Source organism: Cryptomeria japonica, chromosome 7 (genome assembly GCF_030272615.1).
Source record: "Cryptomeria japonica chromosome 7, Sugi_1.0, whole genome shotgun sequence".
Lineage (NCBI taxonomy): Eukaryota > Viridiplantae > Streptophyta > Pinopsida > Cupressales > Cupressaceae > Cryptomeria > Cryptomeria japonica.
This window is the reverse complement of record NC_081411.1, coordinates 570,723,200-570,740,403: the sequence shown is the minus strand read 5'-3', so window position 1 is coordinate 570,740,403 and position 17,204 is coordinate 570,723,200. Positions and strand designations below refer to the sequence as shown.

Sequence of the window (17,204 nt, the reverse complement as noted above, 5' to 3'; positions counted from 1 at the left end):
TAATGAATGGTCAAAAGACATGGAAGGAAAAGTTGTGACTGCCTCAAACATGGGATATAAAAGGGAGAAGAGAACCTCATTTTGAGAAGGGGTCAATTTGGGAATCAGGATTGCAAATCTGATTTAAATAAGAAGTGCAGATCTGATTGTGAAAGGTTGTGCCCCTTTCAAAGGGCAGAAGTAATGAAGAGTTGCACTCTTTCAAAGGGTGCAAATGGTGAAAGGGTGTGTCTCTTGCCAAAGGTTATCCTTAATGAAGAGGTGTGACCTCTCCCTCACATTGAGAGATATAAAGGAAAGGAGTCAAAAGCATCCAGTGACATGATCATCGATCAGATCAGATTGGATCTATTATTAAGTTACAGGAATTGGCAGCCTCCTAGTAGGGGACATTACATTTTAGTATTTTCTATCACTGATTGATTGATTACATCAAGTTGAGTAATCTCAAGGGCGGACCAATCTAATGAAGGAAGAGGTGTACCTTTATCAAACTGTGGCAATACAACTCTTTCACCCCCTTCAAGTCGATCCAGCACTTGCAACACTTTTGTATGTCTGATCAATTTAAGAGATAGCCTTGAATATGCCCTTTCTCTTATCTCATAGTCATCAGCTGCATTAGCCCAATGATCCTCAATATGCATGAAATGATGAAATCTTTCTTTGTTCACTGTCCTGATATTGTGGTAGGTATCAAAATTACTCCTTGATGTATGAGTCTTGAGATTGTAGTATTGCAACTCTTCCTCCGATCCTTGTGCTCTTGATAAGGTAGAACATGTTTCAAGTGATTTCCCTATCATGATGGGAAAGGTTGTTTTTGCTTTCTTCCTTTTCTTCTCCATTGAGTCATACTCTAGCAGTTGTCGTGATACTTCTAATAACACCATTCTATCTGTAGGATATCTAGGAAGACGGTAGGCATATGAGGAGCATCCTTGTATTCTCAAGTAAGTGAATTTTGGGAACTGAGTATACCACGAACCATACTTCTTGACCAAATTCATAGCCTCTTTAGATAATCTGATATGAGTGCCTCCTTGTAACAATCTTACAATTTGCATTGTGAAGGCACCATTCACTCTTTTGTAGTGAGCAATACTACTCAAATGTAATTGTGGATATGCATCATATGCTAACATTTGCCCTTCAGCCGGCCCAACTGGTGCTCTACAATTCACTCCTTTGTATTTGCCAAATCTAGCTAAGATGTACACCACATATGAACTCATATAGAAGGTTTTTGTTTGCTTGACATTCCTCAATTGCTCATGCAAATTATCACTTACTAACCTTGCCCAATTGATAATGTTAGCACCCTTAGCAACCTCTTTGATGTAGTACCGCATCCAATGTTCATATGAGGAAGCTTGAGGCGATCCCATGACTCGGTTCAGCATCATTACCAACTCAGCAAACCCCTCCTTGAAGTCCGATTTGAGAAGCTTCTTGGGTAATCTCTTGTAATGGCGTCTAGGCTCCTTGATCCAATCCTTATTGAGGATCTCAGCACACATCTCAGGTTTTCTTTCATATAAGGCTAAGGTGTCCTCGTTGCTCTTGTAGACCATAGAATCGTATTTAGGTAGATTGAATAGCTCCGCCACTGATATCTCAAAGAGATGAGCTAACACCTTGCTATCCGGTGCTATGATTTGTTTCCGCTCAGGGTTGTAGTGCCTAGCACATTCAATGATCAGTTCGCTGCATTGGACTGCTGGTGGAAAGCCAACTTAAAGTGAGAGATACCATTCCTTGTGAGTTTCCTTGCCATCTTGGAGGTGTTGTATTTGCCTTTCCCGAACACTTGATCCTGGAAGTCATTGACATCAATGTGACCAAGGTTGGTATCACCAACCTTTTGCCATTTGGAGGAGAGCTTTGATTCAAAGAGAACACCCCTGAATTCATCCTTCATGTGGACTTGCCTCCTGTTTCCTCCAGTCTTTGCTCCAGACATCTAACTGCAAGAAAGATAACTTTTGTCACGAAATGGATACAGCTTTGGGTTTTAGTGATTGATTGATGTCAAAACCAAGTTTTCAACTTTTGATGTTTAAGTCTTAATTGAAATGCAAATGAGGTTGCTGGCAGAAATATGAGAAGAAAAGTACTAACAACTTTTATGACATGACATCTCTAACAAGAACAGCCCCATCAACCACTCCACATACCTTGGTGAAGATGAAAAATCTAAACTTGTCCTTGAAAAATAAAATCAGAAGCTACAGCACTTGGACAAATAAATCAGACCTGAAAGTGATATAAATAACTCAGATTTTAAGCTCTTATAAAAAAATCCCAGACCTAGGGTTTCTTGAAATTGACAACAAAGTGATGATCTTGCCTTGGGATACGATTTGCAAATGAAGCTTTAACAAGTGGCAAAGGTCTGATCTTGATTACTGTTTGCCTTTTGGTGCTGCTACAAGTCTGATGGCATATGAAATTTCACACAATTCTGCCCAGATCATCTTCAAAGAGGATAAAAATGTCTCCAACTTAAAGCTCAAGCCTCCTTAGTCAAAAATTGCCCTGGTTTAAAGCAATGTTTGATCAATGAAATGATCAATCTTTGTTACCAAAATCGTTGCCCTTAATGTATTTCGCTCTGCTCTGAAGATGAAATTCGCTCTGCCTGAAGTTTGTATCAGAATTGCTTGGAAATGATTGTTTGAATGATGCTTAGTTGAAATGGAAGACTTCCTCTTATAGGTGTGAATGAGTGGGAGGGGTGTGTCTTTTCCAATCATAGGCCGACTTGCTTTAGCAAACAAAATGTTTTATTTCGTTTTTGCTGAGCGCCTTAGGCTTGCTTATGATAGCCGACCCAACATCAAGGTTTGGAGATGCCTTGGAGTGGTCGACACTTTATGGTTGATTTGCACAAAGGCTAGTGGCATTTCCTTGTTTGTTTGCACTATGCTTTCGGCATTAAACCCTTAATTTGCACAATGGAGGCGACAAATTAACCTCCATTTGCACAATGATTTCGGTATTTTGGGCCTCATTTGCACAAGGTCAACTTTTGATCACTTTTTGCACTAGGTCAGGTGGGATTTTGTGCTTCATTTGCACAACTTGTTCTTGATGTGGCACAATTTTGCCTTTTGTTTACACAATGGTGGCCGCTTTTAGGTTCTCATTTGCACAAACAGGTTGGTATTTTGTGCCTTATTTGCACAATTTGGGCAGAATTTAGGCCTTTAATTGCACAAGGCAAACTTGATGAGTGCACTTCCTATCTTTGTTTGAGCCAGAATCTCTCCTTGCTAGGCCGACATTTTTGCTTCCATTTGCACAAGTTGGGCGGTTTTTTGTGCTTGATTTGCACAACTTTGATGTTTATCTAGCCTAAGTTGAGCTAAGGGTAGGCACAAACTAGACCTTGATTTGTACAAGTTTGGTGGAATTTTGGGGTTTGATTGTGTTAAAGATGATAGCTTCGGTCAGATAAATATGATCATGAATGAGACTTACATCATTGGAATGATTTATATATGTATACCAATATACATAATAATAATAATTGAGTTTATTATTATTATATATATTAATATACATACATTAATAATCTTGTCATGAATAAACTAAATTCGATTGAATAATCAAATGGCTGATCATATATCGATCATCATCTTCCAAGTATAAATCTGCGATCGTGCATGATCTAAACCTTGTCGATAGTGTGTATCGACTACTTTCATCGATTTACCATAATTGATAATGTGTATCGATTTACCATAATTGATAATGTATATTGATTAATGATTCTTCATTTTAACATACCGATTGTGAATTGGTTGTGTTAAATGAATTGTTAACAATCGATTAGAATCGGTTTTGTAAATGAAACGGTTTTGTGTTCATGGGTTATAAAACCGCCAATTATGAATCGGTATGATGTTTGTAATAATAAATGAATAGACATATCGGTGGAGAGACATGTCTCCACATGTCTATCCATCGATGTGTCTTCTCATTCATATATATATAATCCATGAACAGATCGGTGAAAGGCGTTACAACAATCGATAAGTACATGCCTTTGAAGATCGTGTTAATGTTTGTAGCTTCAGTCGAATGATCATTTAGAATACATATAATATATGTTGATTAATAATAATATATTATTATGTTATATTATTATATTATTATTAATCATATAAAATTTAATATTCAATATTAATCTATTATATTATTCTAAATTAATAATTGATTGATGAAACATTATAATATTGACTAAATTATTTTAACTAAAGGAGAGACATGTCCGTTCAAGGACATGCCTCTCCAAAGGAATATATATAGTATAATGTTATTCAATTTGAGAACAAATAGAATTCCAAGAATGCAAGTATCAGATTGAATCAGATATATACATTAAAATACATCCAATAAAACCTGGGAAAATCAACATGGTATCAGAGCTCAGGCCTGTGAAGTTTAATTTGGAGGTTGGAGAGGGTTGGAGAATTCAGTTTTTTTAGAATTTTCAGTCTGAAATATGCCATTGTACGGCCCTTGGTTGGCCTCAAGATGAGGACTATAATATATAGAATTCCAAGAATGCAAGTATCAGATTGAATCAGATATATACATTAAAATACATCCAATAAAACCTGGGAAAATCAACAGATCGGTTTATTCTTCACACTTAGCAATATAATCATACTTGGCGAATTAACTTACTGTGTGCATTTATTATTTCCTCCTTACACTTGCAGCAACCTACAAGATTCATAAGTTAGTAAGAGCATCATTTGTGAAACTTAAAAATTAAAAGATACCTCTATTCTATCTACTAAGAAATCTAATCTACATTAACAGATTGCACAATCACAACTCACATTTCTCTCTGGTGAGGCGGGATTTGATGGTCCATTGCACAAATTGGGCAGACATTTTCTCTTCATTTGCACAAGAGAGGTGGCATTTGATCGTTCATTGCACAATATGAACTTGCATTTCATCTTTGCTACAAAAAGTTTGTTCATTGAGATAGTCAATTTGATGCATCTTTGCCTCAAACCACCTCTAACCTAGGTGCAATTTCACCTTCCATTTGTACAATTACCTCATAGTGAGCAAACCCATGTCAAGACCACACCTTGAGCAGGATCTTCCCTTAGTCAAATTTTCACCTCAAGCCTTAATAAGCCCAATGCTTTCATACTTCATCATCTTAGGACATTTGTTTACCATTGAAAGCAGCTTTGATGACCATTCTCTCAATTTAGCCCATGCCACTCTAAAACCCTAATTTTCACCATCTCAAAACCCTAGGACCTTTCTTGCTTGCAAATGAGATCTTGATCATTTCTTAAGGCAAAACATCCTATCTGCAACTTAACTTAGACCACTAGCCACCTTAATCTATGAGACCTATGCTGCTGGAAGGCGAAAAAAGGGGGGTCCCCGTTTGCAATGGGGTGATGTGTGAAAGGGTCACAACAGTATCCATTATTGATTTTCTCTAATCTTGACTTTAGATGCGATTAACATGCGTCTCAAGCCTTTATATGCTACTCACCTGCCACCTTTCATTATATTGCACGTCAATCAACACATTTAACATTTGGTATTTGTGCCCTTCCAACCTCCGTGCTTAGAAAAATGGGCTGTCTACAACCATTGTCTGGCCAACTAACGTGTCCTCCATCTCGCTCTCCACCTCCCAACCCATCATAACCTAAGGCACCAGCATATGACTTGCATAGGATTCACCACTCTACCAAATAAATACCTGCATTGTGCCACCATCACATTAGTGCAACCTGGGAAAGGTTCCCATCAAGCCCAACTCCAAAGCATGATTGTCCGTAAATACGATGTCACCGACTCTGTCGTCTTCAAGACCCCTTTATCCATCTCATCCTGCACACCAACCCTCTATCCACCTCATCATATTTGGCAAGAACGTTAGCCTCTTGATTACCTTCCCTATATATGTGCATGATTTTAAACCCCTCTAGCTTGGATGTTGTTTTTGTAATCGGTCTTAGCTAGTTTTCTAGTTTCCAATTGTGAGTGGCATTTTGTCTAACAGCATTTATTGTCATGAAGGAGTCGCCTTCTAGGTGGATCCTACATGCGCCAATATCAAGTCCTCATTGAAGTCCGAAAAGTGCAGCTCTAAATTCTGCTTTGTTATTCGTTGCCACCCTCAGATGTATGCTCCTTTCACATAGAGTTTTGCCTTCATGATCTCTTGCAAGGCATCCCACCCCACTTGGCCCTGGATTTCCTCTAGATGCCCTGTCAAAGTTTATTTTAATCCATCCAATTTCAGCTACCAAGCCAAACTTAAAAATCTATTCAAAACTCATTTAGAAAATTATTTTTAGCCAATAAAAAACTGATTTTTTTCCCCTACGAATAAAAAAAAAAAATACTTAATAGATAAGAAAGATTACTCTCTCATTTAAAAGCTATTCACTTAAAGCATGGGCATTTTTAATCTCTAGATATGCCCATAGGTATAACTTACACTAGATGCTAACTAGGCTCAAAATTAGTTTAAATGATCTTTGGGAGTAGTTGTAATATGTATGTTGCAAATTTTTGGGAAATAGTCAATTTCTAGTTTCTTACTTGTATCTTATGCATGTTCAAGTCAATATGGGTACGTTTTGTATTTCTTAGTTTGTATTCGTTTATTTGACATCCTTTACAGTTTACATTCAATAAGATATATTGTGATAGCTCTGTTCTTATATGTACTTTGTTGTCTTGATTAAGTGCTTTATGAGTACTTTGCATATTGTGATCTTCTACCCTGAAAACATACACACTTAAAAATATGAAACCATTCCTTTACACAAGAAGGCTGCATTTTACTTTTGTTAGGACTTCTATTGTTTATCAGTCCTTTATATCCCTTGAGAGATAAGGATTGCTTGGCTCCTTTGCCCTAGTGTATTGTTCTTTAATGTCAATATGGTACTACTACAACATAATAGCTTCACCATCACAACAAACTGATAGACTTCTAACAAAAGGAGACATAAGTTGCAACTACTAAATTAACATTAATGAGATTTACCATATGGGTTCATGGAAACTTTTTATGCTAATGAAGAGTGCAAGGACATGAGATAACATAAACAGCTGATATTAGTGTTGCCAACACGTCTATTCAAATTTTAAAGGAACCTCTAATGTGTATAATTTAGAAACTAACCAATCCTGTTATACAGGAGATGGCAATAGACATTTGATGCTCATGTTGCAAACAAATTTATTCAAAGGAACCTCTAGTGCAAAGACACTAGCCAATCAACTTCTTTTTGGAATGATCAATCTGCTAAAGGTAGCCAATCTCTAATAAACATTCAATAATGTTTCCAAATTTTTCTTTATATGAACATAAGCGGAAACCTCATCATTTTATATTTTGAAGATGGAGGGATTTATGTAAGCACTCCTCTTTTGCAAGGAGGCTGAAATTACCTATTTTAGGTTACCTTTTTTGATCATGCTGGTGATTGCTCATATGTAACTGTAAGAAATGTCTTAGTTATGTAGCTTGGATTTATACCTAGTAAATTACATGGAAACAAACTATTAAAACGATAATCTTTCCAATTCTGATGACTTTTTGACAAAATATTAAGTAGTTAAAAAAAATAAATACACCAAAGCATTTTGATTCCTTATATTATGTTCTGACATATGTAAAAACCCAAGTTATATATTCATTTATGGCCACCATCTTCCTGAGGCATGCTGGATATTATTTCCAGATGCATAAAATGAATTCCTTACACGTGCCTAATAAAAACATGTGCATATCAGCAAATTTTAGATCCTAAACCTTGTATATCTGGGTTTTGAATGCCGAGTTCTATTTTTGCTTCTAGTGATCTCAGTATAATTTCAATATATTATGGTTATTTTGAGGAATAAAAATATTTTTGATTTTCACTTTGATTGGTAAACACTAAATAGCTATATATTCTATTGTTCATTTGCAGAGTTTCGGTGGTTTCTGTGCAGTTACATATTTAAGCTTTCAACCTCAAGGTCTGAAACAGGTCCTTTTAACTGGAGGGCTTCCACCGATCAATGATGGATGTACTGCAAACGATGTGTATAGAGCATGCTACAAGCGCGTTTTATTGCAGAACCAGAAGTACTATGAACGATTTCCTCAAGACAAAGAAGTTATTGGTGAAGTAGTTCTTCACTTGGCAGAGTCTGAAGGAATGGGGGTGGGCCACCATTTGTCCAGCTAAAACATTTGTCAGCCTTTGAGTAGCCATATCATTTTTAGTTTATTTGTTACTAATGATAGTGTACACTGTGTCAACTGTAATATAGATTTTTGTTTATCATAGGTACCTCTACCATCTGGAGGCATATTAACTCCAAGGGGTCTTCAGCTCCTTGGTCTTTCAGGCTTGGGTTCAAGTGGTGGTTTTGAACGGTTACATTATATGTAAATGATTTTATTTTTTCTGGGTTTTCAAACTTACTGTATTATTTCAGGAGTTCGTAACCTGTTTCTATCTCGCACAAAGTTTTTATTAACTGACATTTACTAATCAGGTTTGAGAATGCTTGGGATCCTATACTGGTACCTGGAACTCCAAGACAACTTAGCTACATGTTCAAAAGGGCGGTAAGTGTTTTCATTGTTTCTTCTTTTTAATATATTCTCTTTTCACAAAAATAAGTCACTATGATTAATCAATAGGAATAAGTATGAGCTTTCAGTCAGCGAAGACATTATCGAGGGAAGGGCATTGCAATCAATGAGATTTATTATGAATTGTGACAGTTTCAGTTGAGAGAAAGGCAGAATGGTAGGGCTGCAGCTATAGTAGGGGTGGGCTGTATTTAAAAGAAAGAAACCAGAATTAGGCTATAGAAGTGCTGATCATTGGCAATGAAGTATTAACTGTCTCAAAAGTCTTTCATTCCCAATATTTGTACTCTTGTTTACTGGCTCTTAAACCCATCCACACCTGAAAACTCATCCTTAGGTAGGAAAATGTTCCCTTGGGCTGGGATGACAGGTTTTAATGCAATAATTGGTTCTTTCATTGCTCTGCCATGCTTCTCAATTCAGTCTGGAACTCCTTCAGATCTCAGTTTCTAATATGATAATTGGCATAAGTACTTAATAAGTATTTATATATATGTTGTAGTGATACACTTTTTTTATTGTGGTTCTTCAGTTTGAAAACTGGATAGGATTTTATACAAATCCCCTCTATGCTCTGTTGCACGAGGTGATATATTGCCAGGTAAGTGCTTTAAGTTAAACCCCTCTACGACCAATATTCACTCCCACTGACCTCATCTTGTTATTTGTGAACATTGTAATATGTACAATTTCTTTCTTTTTTTAATACAGAATTTCATACGAAGGTAGCAAAATATTATGAAAAGAGGGAGATAGTATGATAGACAAACAGGTTTACTGACTCTAATTGTTGGATGGAGTTACTTTTCTGACCAAATTTAAATCTATAAATGTCAGGCGGCTGCATCACAATGGTCTGCTCATAAAATCAGAGATGAATTTGGGAATACGTTTAATGCTGTAGAAGCTGCTAAAGAAGGCCGTCCTGTCTTTTTCACTGGGGAGGTAGCTTTTGTAGCTCTTTCTATATTTTAGACATATAAATAGAATCTTCATTCATTGACTTTCTATGTGCTTCATTTTTCTCTCATATTCCAGTCTCTGTTTTTCCTTTATTTTTCCAAACCTCCCCCCTGTAAAAAATCCCATCATTAAGTAGCGCCTTCTGAGTGCAAGCGGATATTATATTCTGGCAGTCTTTATTATTTGAAGATTGATTAATGTGGGCTCTTTGGGATGTTAAATTTTAGTGATCAGATAGATAGAAAATTCACACAAAATGCAGAGAGTATACCCTGGGAAAACCTTCCTCTTGAAGGTGAAAAACCCAGCAATAATGTTCCTTATTGTATTATCAATATACAAGATGTTTTTACAATGATATTGCTTCACTCCTTGAAGCTAGCATCAAACAATTTATTGAACACTTCAATTCACAAAATGTACGATCTGCTGTGTATGAGAAGTGCAGTCCACTCGCTATGATGCAACTGCTGAAGAATATCACAATGCTGTCAAAGAAGAATACGATCTGCTTGATGATTAATTTGATTGCTTGGAAGTGAAAGGGAAACCGAACTATATACCCATGCATTGGTGATGCCAAACAACACGTCTCCTTCAGGGGTCGGCTTCTTATTAACAATCATGTCTCTTCATTAGTGATCGGTTATATTTTAACCAACACGTCTTTTTGTTATCTAAGGGTGGCGGGATACATGCAAATACAAAGTTGATAAGTATTAATATTAAATTGGACTTTGTAAATGTGTGAGGTCGATAGGCCATTCGCACATTTTCCATTTGCTATGTCGGCCTGAAGGATCTGACCATAGCTATCACATTAACATGGGACCCTATTCCCTTAAACACTCATAAACACATAACCTGCCAAAGAACAACAGTGGCAAATGCTACACATAAATGATAATTGTAAAGCAAAAAAAGAAGGGCTTTAAAAAGAAGGCCCATCAAATTAGGCTCCACAAGAATCCTTGGTTTCATAAACGAATGCATAGAGGATCTAGTAACTGCCAAGAAAGAGATGGAAGGCAAAGCGAAAATCAACTTGACATTTCCAGCGAAGTTGCATGGACATGGATATGGATACGACCATTTTTTAAGACCCCCAATACGGATACGACTTGATACAATATTCATAAAAAACACATACAAATATATTTAACATAATTTTTTAAGTTATTAGAGGAGATTTTCATTACTTCAAAACCAATATAGACACATAATTGCTACATAAATAATTATAAGCTGATTTAACAATTTACAATATGCAAAAAAATATACAAACCAGGACCTATAATTAAATTAACGATAATGTCGGTCAAATCTAAAATAAAGTAAAATAACTAAAATTTAAATATAAATTAAAAAATATATATTTAAATATATTAAAAATATATATTTAAATATATTAAAAAATAATATTTTAAACTTAAAAAATAAAAATTTACAGTTTTAATTTTTAAATCTTAATAAAAAATTAAAAACTGTAATAAAATAAGTAAATATAAATTAAAATAATGTGAAAATTTAAATATTAATAATTTGGTAAAGAAATAAACAACTAAATATATATTAAGAATTTTATATATATGTAAAGAATAAATTTTAATTTTTAAAAAATCTGTAACATTTGAACAGCATAATATGAATATTAAATATAAATATAAAGCTGTAAACATTTAAAAAAAAAAATTGTAGAACTTAAAATGCCAAAAATAATAGTAGAGTTGCGTTGGAAGAAAAATGGATTGCTGAAATAGAAAAACATTTTCATTAGCCTTACTCATTTGGTGTATGTTTTGTTTATATCAGAAGAAAAAATGTATGATTAAACTTTTTTTCAATTAAGTTTAGAAAGATATATGTCAGATTTTTTTTATTCTTTTAAAATCAAATCACAAAATATCCAACATAGTTGGAAAATCAAGGTTTTTTGGGCACGTGTGGGTATGATATTTGACGTGTATTTGTGCCATATCGTATCCATATCCATAGTGGATACAGCGATACACATTCTTGGGGAGGCGCGGAGGCGTATCCTACTACTTTGATTTCCAACAAACTATTCCTAGCAATCACATATGTTATCAGAATATAGAGCTGAATCCTGATTATACGTCACCGTACTCTTTTGTTGTATATCCAAAGCACAAAGGACCTTAGATTTTCCATTTCACCTCGTACACACAAGTAACCTTCCAAATTGTGCAAACTTTCAACTTCCTGATAAGAACTTTCACCTTTGAATCATTTCATTAGTAGGAGGTAACATTAGATTTTAAACCTAGCTCTGAAGCCCTTCATTTGACACCTTCAAAGCAAGACTAAGGTTGTAGCTCTGGCTATCAAATTCCAATTTTGCTTCACCTCAGAACTGCAAAGCCCTAAATTTTTTACACCCTTTATCAATGCCAACCAATGTAGTTGTCATCACATGAAATTGCACCCTAATGAACTAGGTCCGACATTCCAATGACAAAATGGTACTGATGTTAGGTGTGGGAGCCTTGTTGTAAGATCAAATCTCCGGAGAAGGTTGGATTCCTCTCTAACTGAAATGAAACAGTGTTGGTCCAGCTTAACACTAAATAATTCAGCTAATCCTGCAGCTAACAACATGTAGAAGCTATGTTGCAAGTTTTGCCCTATGTACCTGCATTGAGTTCACCCGAGTATGGGTACACCACAAGGTGCATTTGGGTGTGCCTAGGGTATGCCCTAGGTGCTCCGAGTGTGTTGTGGGTGTACCCTAGGTGCCCCAAGTGTGTTGTGGGTGTGCGGGCGCTTACCCATAGTGCACTTGAGGTGCATGGAGCGTACCTTGGATGCGCTTGGGCATACCCTAGTGAACCCATAGGGAAAACATCTAGTCACTTTATAAAGTGACAAAAAAAACATTTAAAACAACTTTTTTTTTACTTTTTTTTGCCTAAACCTTAAATCGGCCCTAAAAGGCTCATTTCACCCTAGACAAAGTTCATTTTGTCTACTCACTCCCTCTTTCTCATTTTGAAGGGCAGCTGGTTATTTTCGGAGGGGATTCATTGTGGAGTGCTTGAGGAAGGAGGATAGCTTGCACAAAGGAGATTCAATTATCTAAGGTAAGCATTTAACCCTTTTCTCTAGTTTTTTAATGATTTTTTCAAGATTTTGATGAATTTTTTCAAGTTTTTAAATCTTTTTTTAGAAAAAGTGAAACAAGTTTTACTATTTGTTATAATGTATTTTGATCTTCGCCATGAACTTTCATTAGCTTGTACATAGTTTAAGCTTGCATTTTTTTTTTCTAATTTAAATTTGTGTAATTTCTTATAATAGAAAAATCAGATTGCAAGAATGCCAACTAGTTCAAGTTTAGTGGGTGGGGGTTCAAACCAAATATTTAAATAAAGGATCTCCTTTATGGAGACATACTACAATGCTTGAAGAACTTCCAGGAGGTGGGGGATATCATTGGAATTGTAATAAGTGTAAAACCAATTTTAGGAGCTCATGTTATCGAGTGAAACCTCACTTTTGTGGCCCTCCTGGGTAAGGGATTAGAATGTGTAAAGAGCAGATAAGAAGGGGTTGTCTGCCACACAAATAGTGGCACTCATTAGAGAACAACAAGAAGCTGATGGTATGGTGGAAAGAGCAAAGCTAAAATCTCATTTTTCCATAAGGAAAAAACGACGACTTTACCTATAGATTATCAACCAATAATGACCTTCCAACATCTTTTCTTGGAGATACCCTTTATGCAAGTTGAAGAAGAAAATCCCAATCTTTCCGGCAAAAGAGGCCCATTGGAGAAGGCATTTAAAATGGAAGCAAGAGATATTGCATAGGAAAGTAATACAAGGGGCTAGGTTGTCTCTTAGCTGCGATTGTTGAACTTGACACATTTTGTGCAGACCACGACTTTGTCCCTCGGGTTACATTGAGTGTGTAATGGCCCAAAACCATTTGTACCTTGCTGACGCAAGTCTTAATGGCTCGACTTGATCCAAAGGTCTCAATCTTCCCGAACTAAAATACTTGTTCCTTGCCAACTTGCATTATTAGTTGGGTTCTTGATACAACCCCGTGATCTGTGGAAGCTTTGTTGGTAGGAGCTCGGCCAAGTGCGCAACCAATGCGGGGAGCTTGCACTCTTATTAGCATCACTCGTTTAGAGAACAAGAAGTTGATTGTATGGTAGAAAGAGAAAAGATAAAATCTCATCCTTTCACAAAGAGAAACACAATGATTTTAACTATAGATTGTCAATTGGTAATGGCCTCCCAACATCTTTTCTTGGAGATAAGCTTCATACAAGTTGAAGGAGAAATCCCAATCTTTCCTGCAAAAGAGGCTCATTGGAGAAGGCTTTTAAAATGGAAGCAAGAGATATTGTAGAGGAAAAAATTGCACTTTGCATCTATGCCAATGGTCTTCCTTTCAACTTGGTGAGATTAGCATGTTGATGGGAAATGGTGGCAATCAATAGTGCACCTCTTGATTTCACAAGTCCTAGGTATGAAAAGGTGCGCACCACCTTATTAGGAAGAGAGAAGAATTTTGTACAAACATCACTCAAACCAACTAGAGATTCTTGGGTTGAATCGGGAGTTTCGATTGTTTTCGATGAATGGAAAGATTGCAAAAACTGTCCATTAATAAATGTTATTGCAGTGTCCCCCAAAGAGGCAATGTTTTTGAGGGTGGTTGATTGTGAGTGGCAATTTAAATATGCAAAGTTCATTTCCAAAATCCTCATTGACTCCATAGAGATGGCGAGTCATGAAAATGTTGTCCAAATCATTATAGACAATGCAAAAAATTACAGGGTTGCAGATGCTTTCGTTGAGCAAAGATATGAGCACATTTTTTGGACAACAGGCATCGTACACTCCCTTAACTTGGTGATGCAAGCAATTGGCACAAAAATAGAGTGGGTGAAAGAAATATGCCAAGAGGGTGAGGAGATCCAAATGTTTGACAAACCACCATATGTCACAAGGCATTTCTTTGGACTTTCACGAGGTTGGAGTTGTTGAAGGTAAATTTAATTAATTAATTAAATTAAATTTATGCTATGTTTAATATGTATATAATATTTTTTAATGTGTTATTGACTTTTTTTACACGACCCTAGGTTGCTGAGAGCCTGAGACCTGATTTGCATCACATACAATTGTTTTGAGACGACTTTTGAAGGTGGGAGAGGCATTGAGTGCCATGGTTATTAGTAATCAATGGAGTGTTTGGAAGCAGTTAAATTTAGAGAGGGTCCAAAAGGTCAAGTCATTGGTCTTGGGTGATGATTGGTGGGCTCATTTGGAACATTTCTTGAATTTTACGGAGCCTATCATGAGTATGATCATGTTTGCTGACATAGATACACCATGTTTGGGGGAAGTCTATGATGGCATGGACACCATGATACAAAGAATAAGTCATAATAGCACAAAAATAGAATGACCCTGAAGAAATATTTTTCAAAAGGGTGGAAAAAAATCATTCTTCATCGTTGGAACAAGATGACCATGCCATTGCACCTTCTTGCATATGCATTATTTCTCAAGTACTATAGATCTACGATACTTGCTTTGCCAAATAGAGATACTAAAGTTGCTACTGGGTACAAGCAGGCATTTGCTAGACTCTTCTTAGATTTGAAAGTGGTGGAAAACGTTAGGAGAGAGTTTGGCATGTTCATCTCAAGAAAAATCATAGTTCTTGTGCTGTTAATGACTAATCCAAAATGGATGCTCGTACATGGTGGTACCTCCATGGTCAAGATTATATGTTCATCCAACCTCTTGCAATCAAGATTCTATCATAATTAAGTTCTTTTTTACTTTTTTTTTTTAACATTTGTATTGTAGACTTTAGTACTTAACATTCTTTAATTTATATTGCATTTTGTATTTTTATGTTTTGTTGGTTTTCTCTCCAATTTCAACAGGTTGCAAGTTCTTCTTCTATTGAACGAAATCGGAGTACATACTCCTTTATCCACTTAGTCAAGTGTAACCGGTTGGCTACAAAAATAACGCAGAATACTTGGTTTATGTTCATTCCAATTTGCATCTTCTATCACATAAGGAACACCACTACAAGGATGGGTCAACGAAGCATTGGAATGTAACCCTTGAGTATACCAACTTGGATGCAACTATTGAAGATCTTGCTAGAGTCACTATGGGTGATGAAGATGAGATACTTACACATGATGTACCTAGTGGGAGTGACACTACTTTGGGTTCAAATGATTTTGAACTTGAAGCAAATAATGATAATCTTGATCTAGATCCTTTTGATGATTGATGAAGATAGAAGACATTTATTATTTTTGATTGTCAATTTTGTAATTTTAATGATTATTATTTAAATTGTTAACCTAGACATATATGATACATTGATATATATTATATGGCATATGACATAATATGATAATATTGAAATTCTGAACTATCAATTGGCATTTGGCATTGATCAATGATGAAGTATCATACTATCAAACATATTTAGTTTTACAATTCTATCTATCTATCTATCTAAATGCACACACACACACACACACACACACACACACACACACACATGAACATACCCAAACCCACATACCCAAAGGCAAAAAAAATTGTCCAAACCCATGTACCGAGTTCTCGTACTTGTACACATGCCCAAACTTGTACTGTAGAAGGAAAAGGAGGGAGAAGAGAAATGCAAAAAGAGGGGGGCAGTGATGCACCTAAATTAGAATGATCATTCCTACTTACTACAACATAAAAGATTAATCAAACTGTCATAAAAGTTTACACAGTCCTCTAATGTACTATCTTCCAAGAGCATGCATGAAGGTTAGGATCTAATGAGTACTAGAGGGATGAGTTGATCCATAGTCAACACTTATAGATAAATTAACATAGCATATATATTAGGAATGATAGAACATATACTCTAATATGGAGGTAACCGTAAAATACTTTACACAACAAAACAAAGGTGAGAAGAGGCAAAATATGACAAATTTCGTTAATTTTAGGGCTTGGGCTGAGTTACAATAGTAGAGATGCAAAATACATAAGTTTTTATAGATAACTAAGGGGAAGGAACCTTACAATGAGCACAAAAGTGCCTTTTATTCACATAAGGGCCAAGAAAAAGCAATAATGTGGTAGAGACAAGGTAGAAACACTAGCCAACAACAAAACCAAAGAGATGCAGATGTGTGCACACTCCAATCTGATTTTGGTGACTAAGGAGGCATGAGAGGACATATTTGGACCTTTGCCATATCTTGCATTAATGATTTCTGAGTTTGAGTGCGGGAAGGATGAAGATCGCCCACAAAATCCACAATTAGGGGATGGGGCTTTGACAAGGGAGGCGCTTGCAAACAATAAATGAAGTATGGGCATCGTTTGCCTCATGGAATCTGTGCCTAAAGCATTGAAGACCCTTCTACAGCTCTAAAGGACTACGATTTGGTGGTTGGAGGAGTTGTTGAGCATTAATGGTGTTTATCTAGGCTGAAAACATGCTTATGAAGCCATTGTCAAAATTTCAGGTTTAGGCCTACTATTGTGCCAATGAGAAAAAAATTAAACTATTAGTG

The 17,204-nt window shown here is 36.0% G+C and overlaps 1 protein-coding gene across 2 annotated transcripts in view; it reads left to right on the top strand.

Annotated features, from left to right (window-relative positions):
* Positions 1-17,204, top strand: part of LOC131073092 (uncharacterized) — a 120,166-nt gene that overhangs the window by 18,217 nt on the left and 84,745 nt on the right. For both annotated transcript variants that reach the window (XM_058009455.2, XM_058009456.2), the window contains exons 5-9: positions 7,980-8,216; positions 8,343-8,443; positions 8,554-8,626; positions 9,186-9,254; positions 9,491-9,598. In XM_058009455.2, the coding sequence (XP_057865438.2) occupies positions 7,980-8,216; positions 8,343-8,443; positions 8,554-8,626; positions 9,186-9,254; positions 9,491-9,598 (588 nt within the window). The remainder of the gene's footprint in view (positions 1-7,979; positions 8,217-8,342; positions 8,444-8,553; positions 8,627-9,185; positions 9,255-9,490; positions 9,599-17,204) is intronic.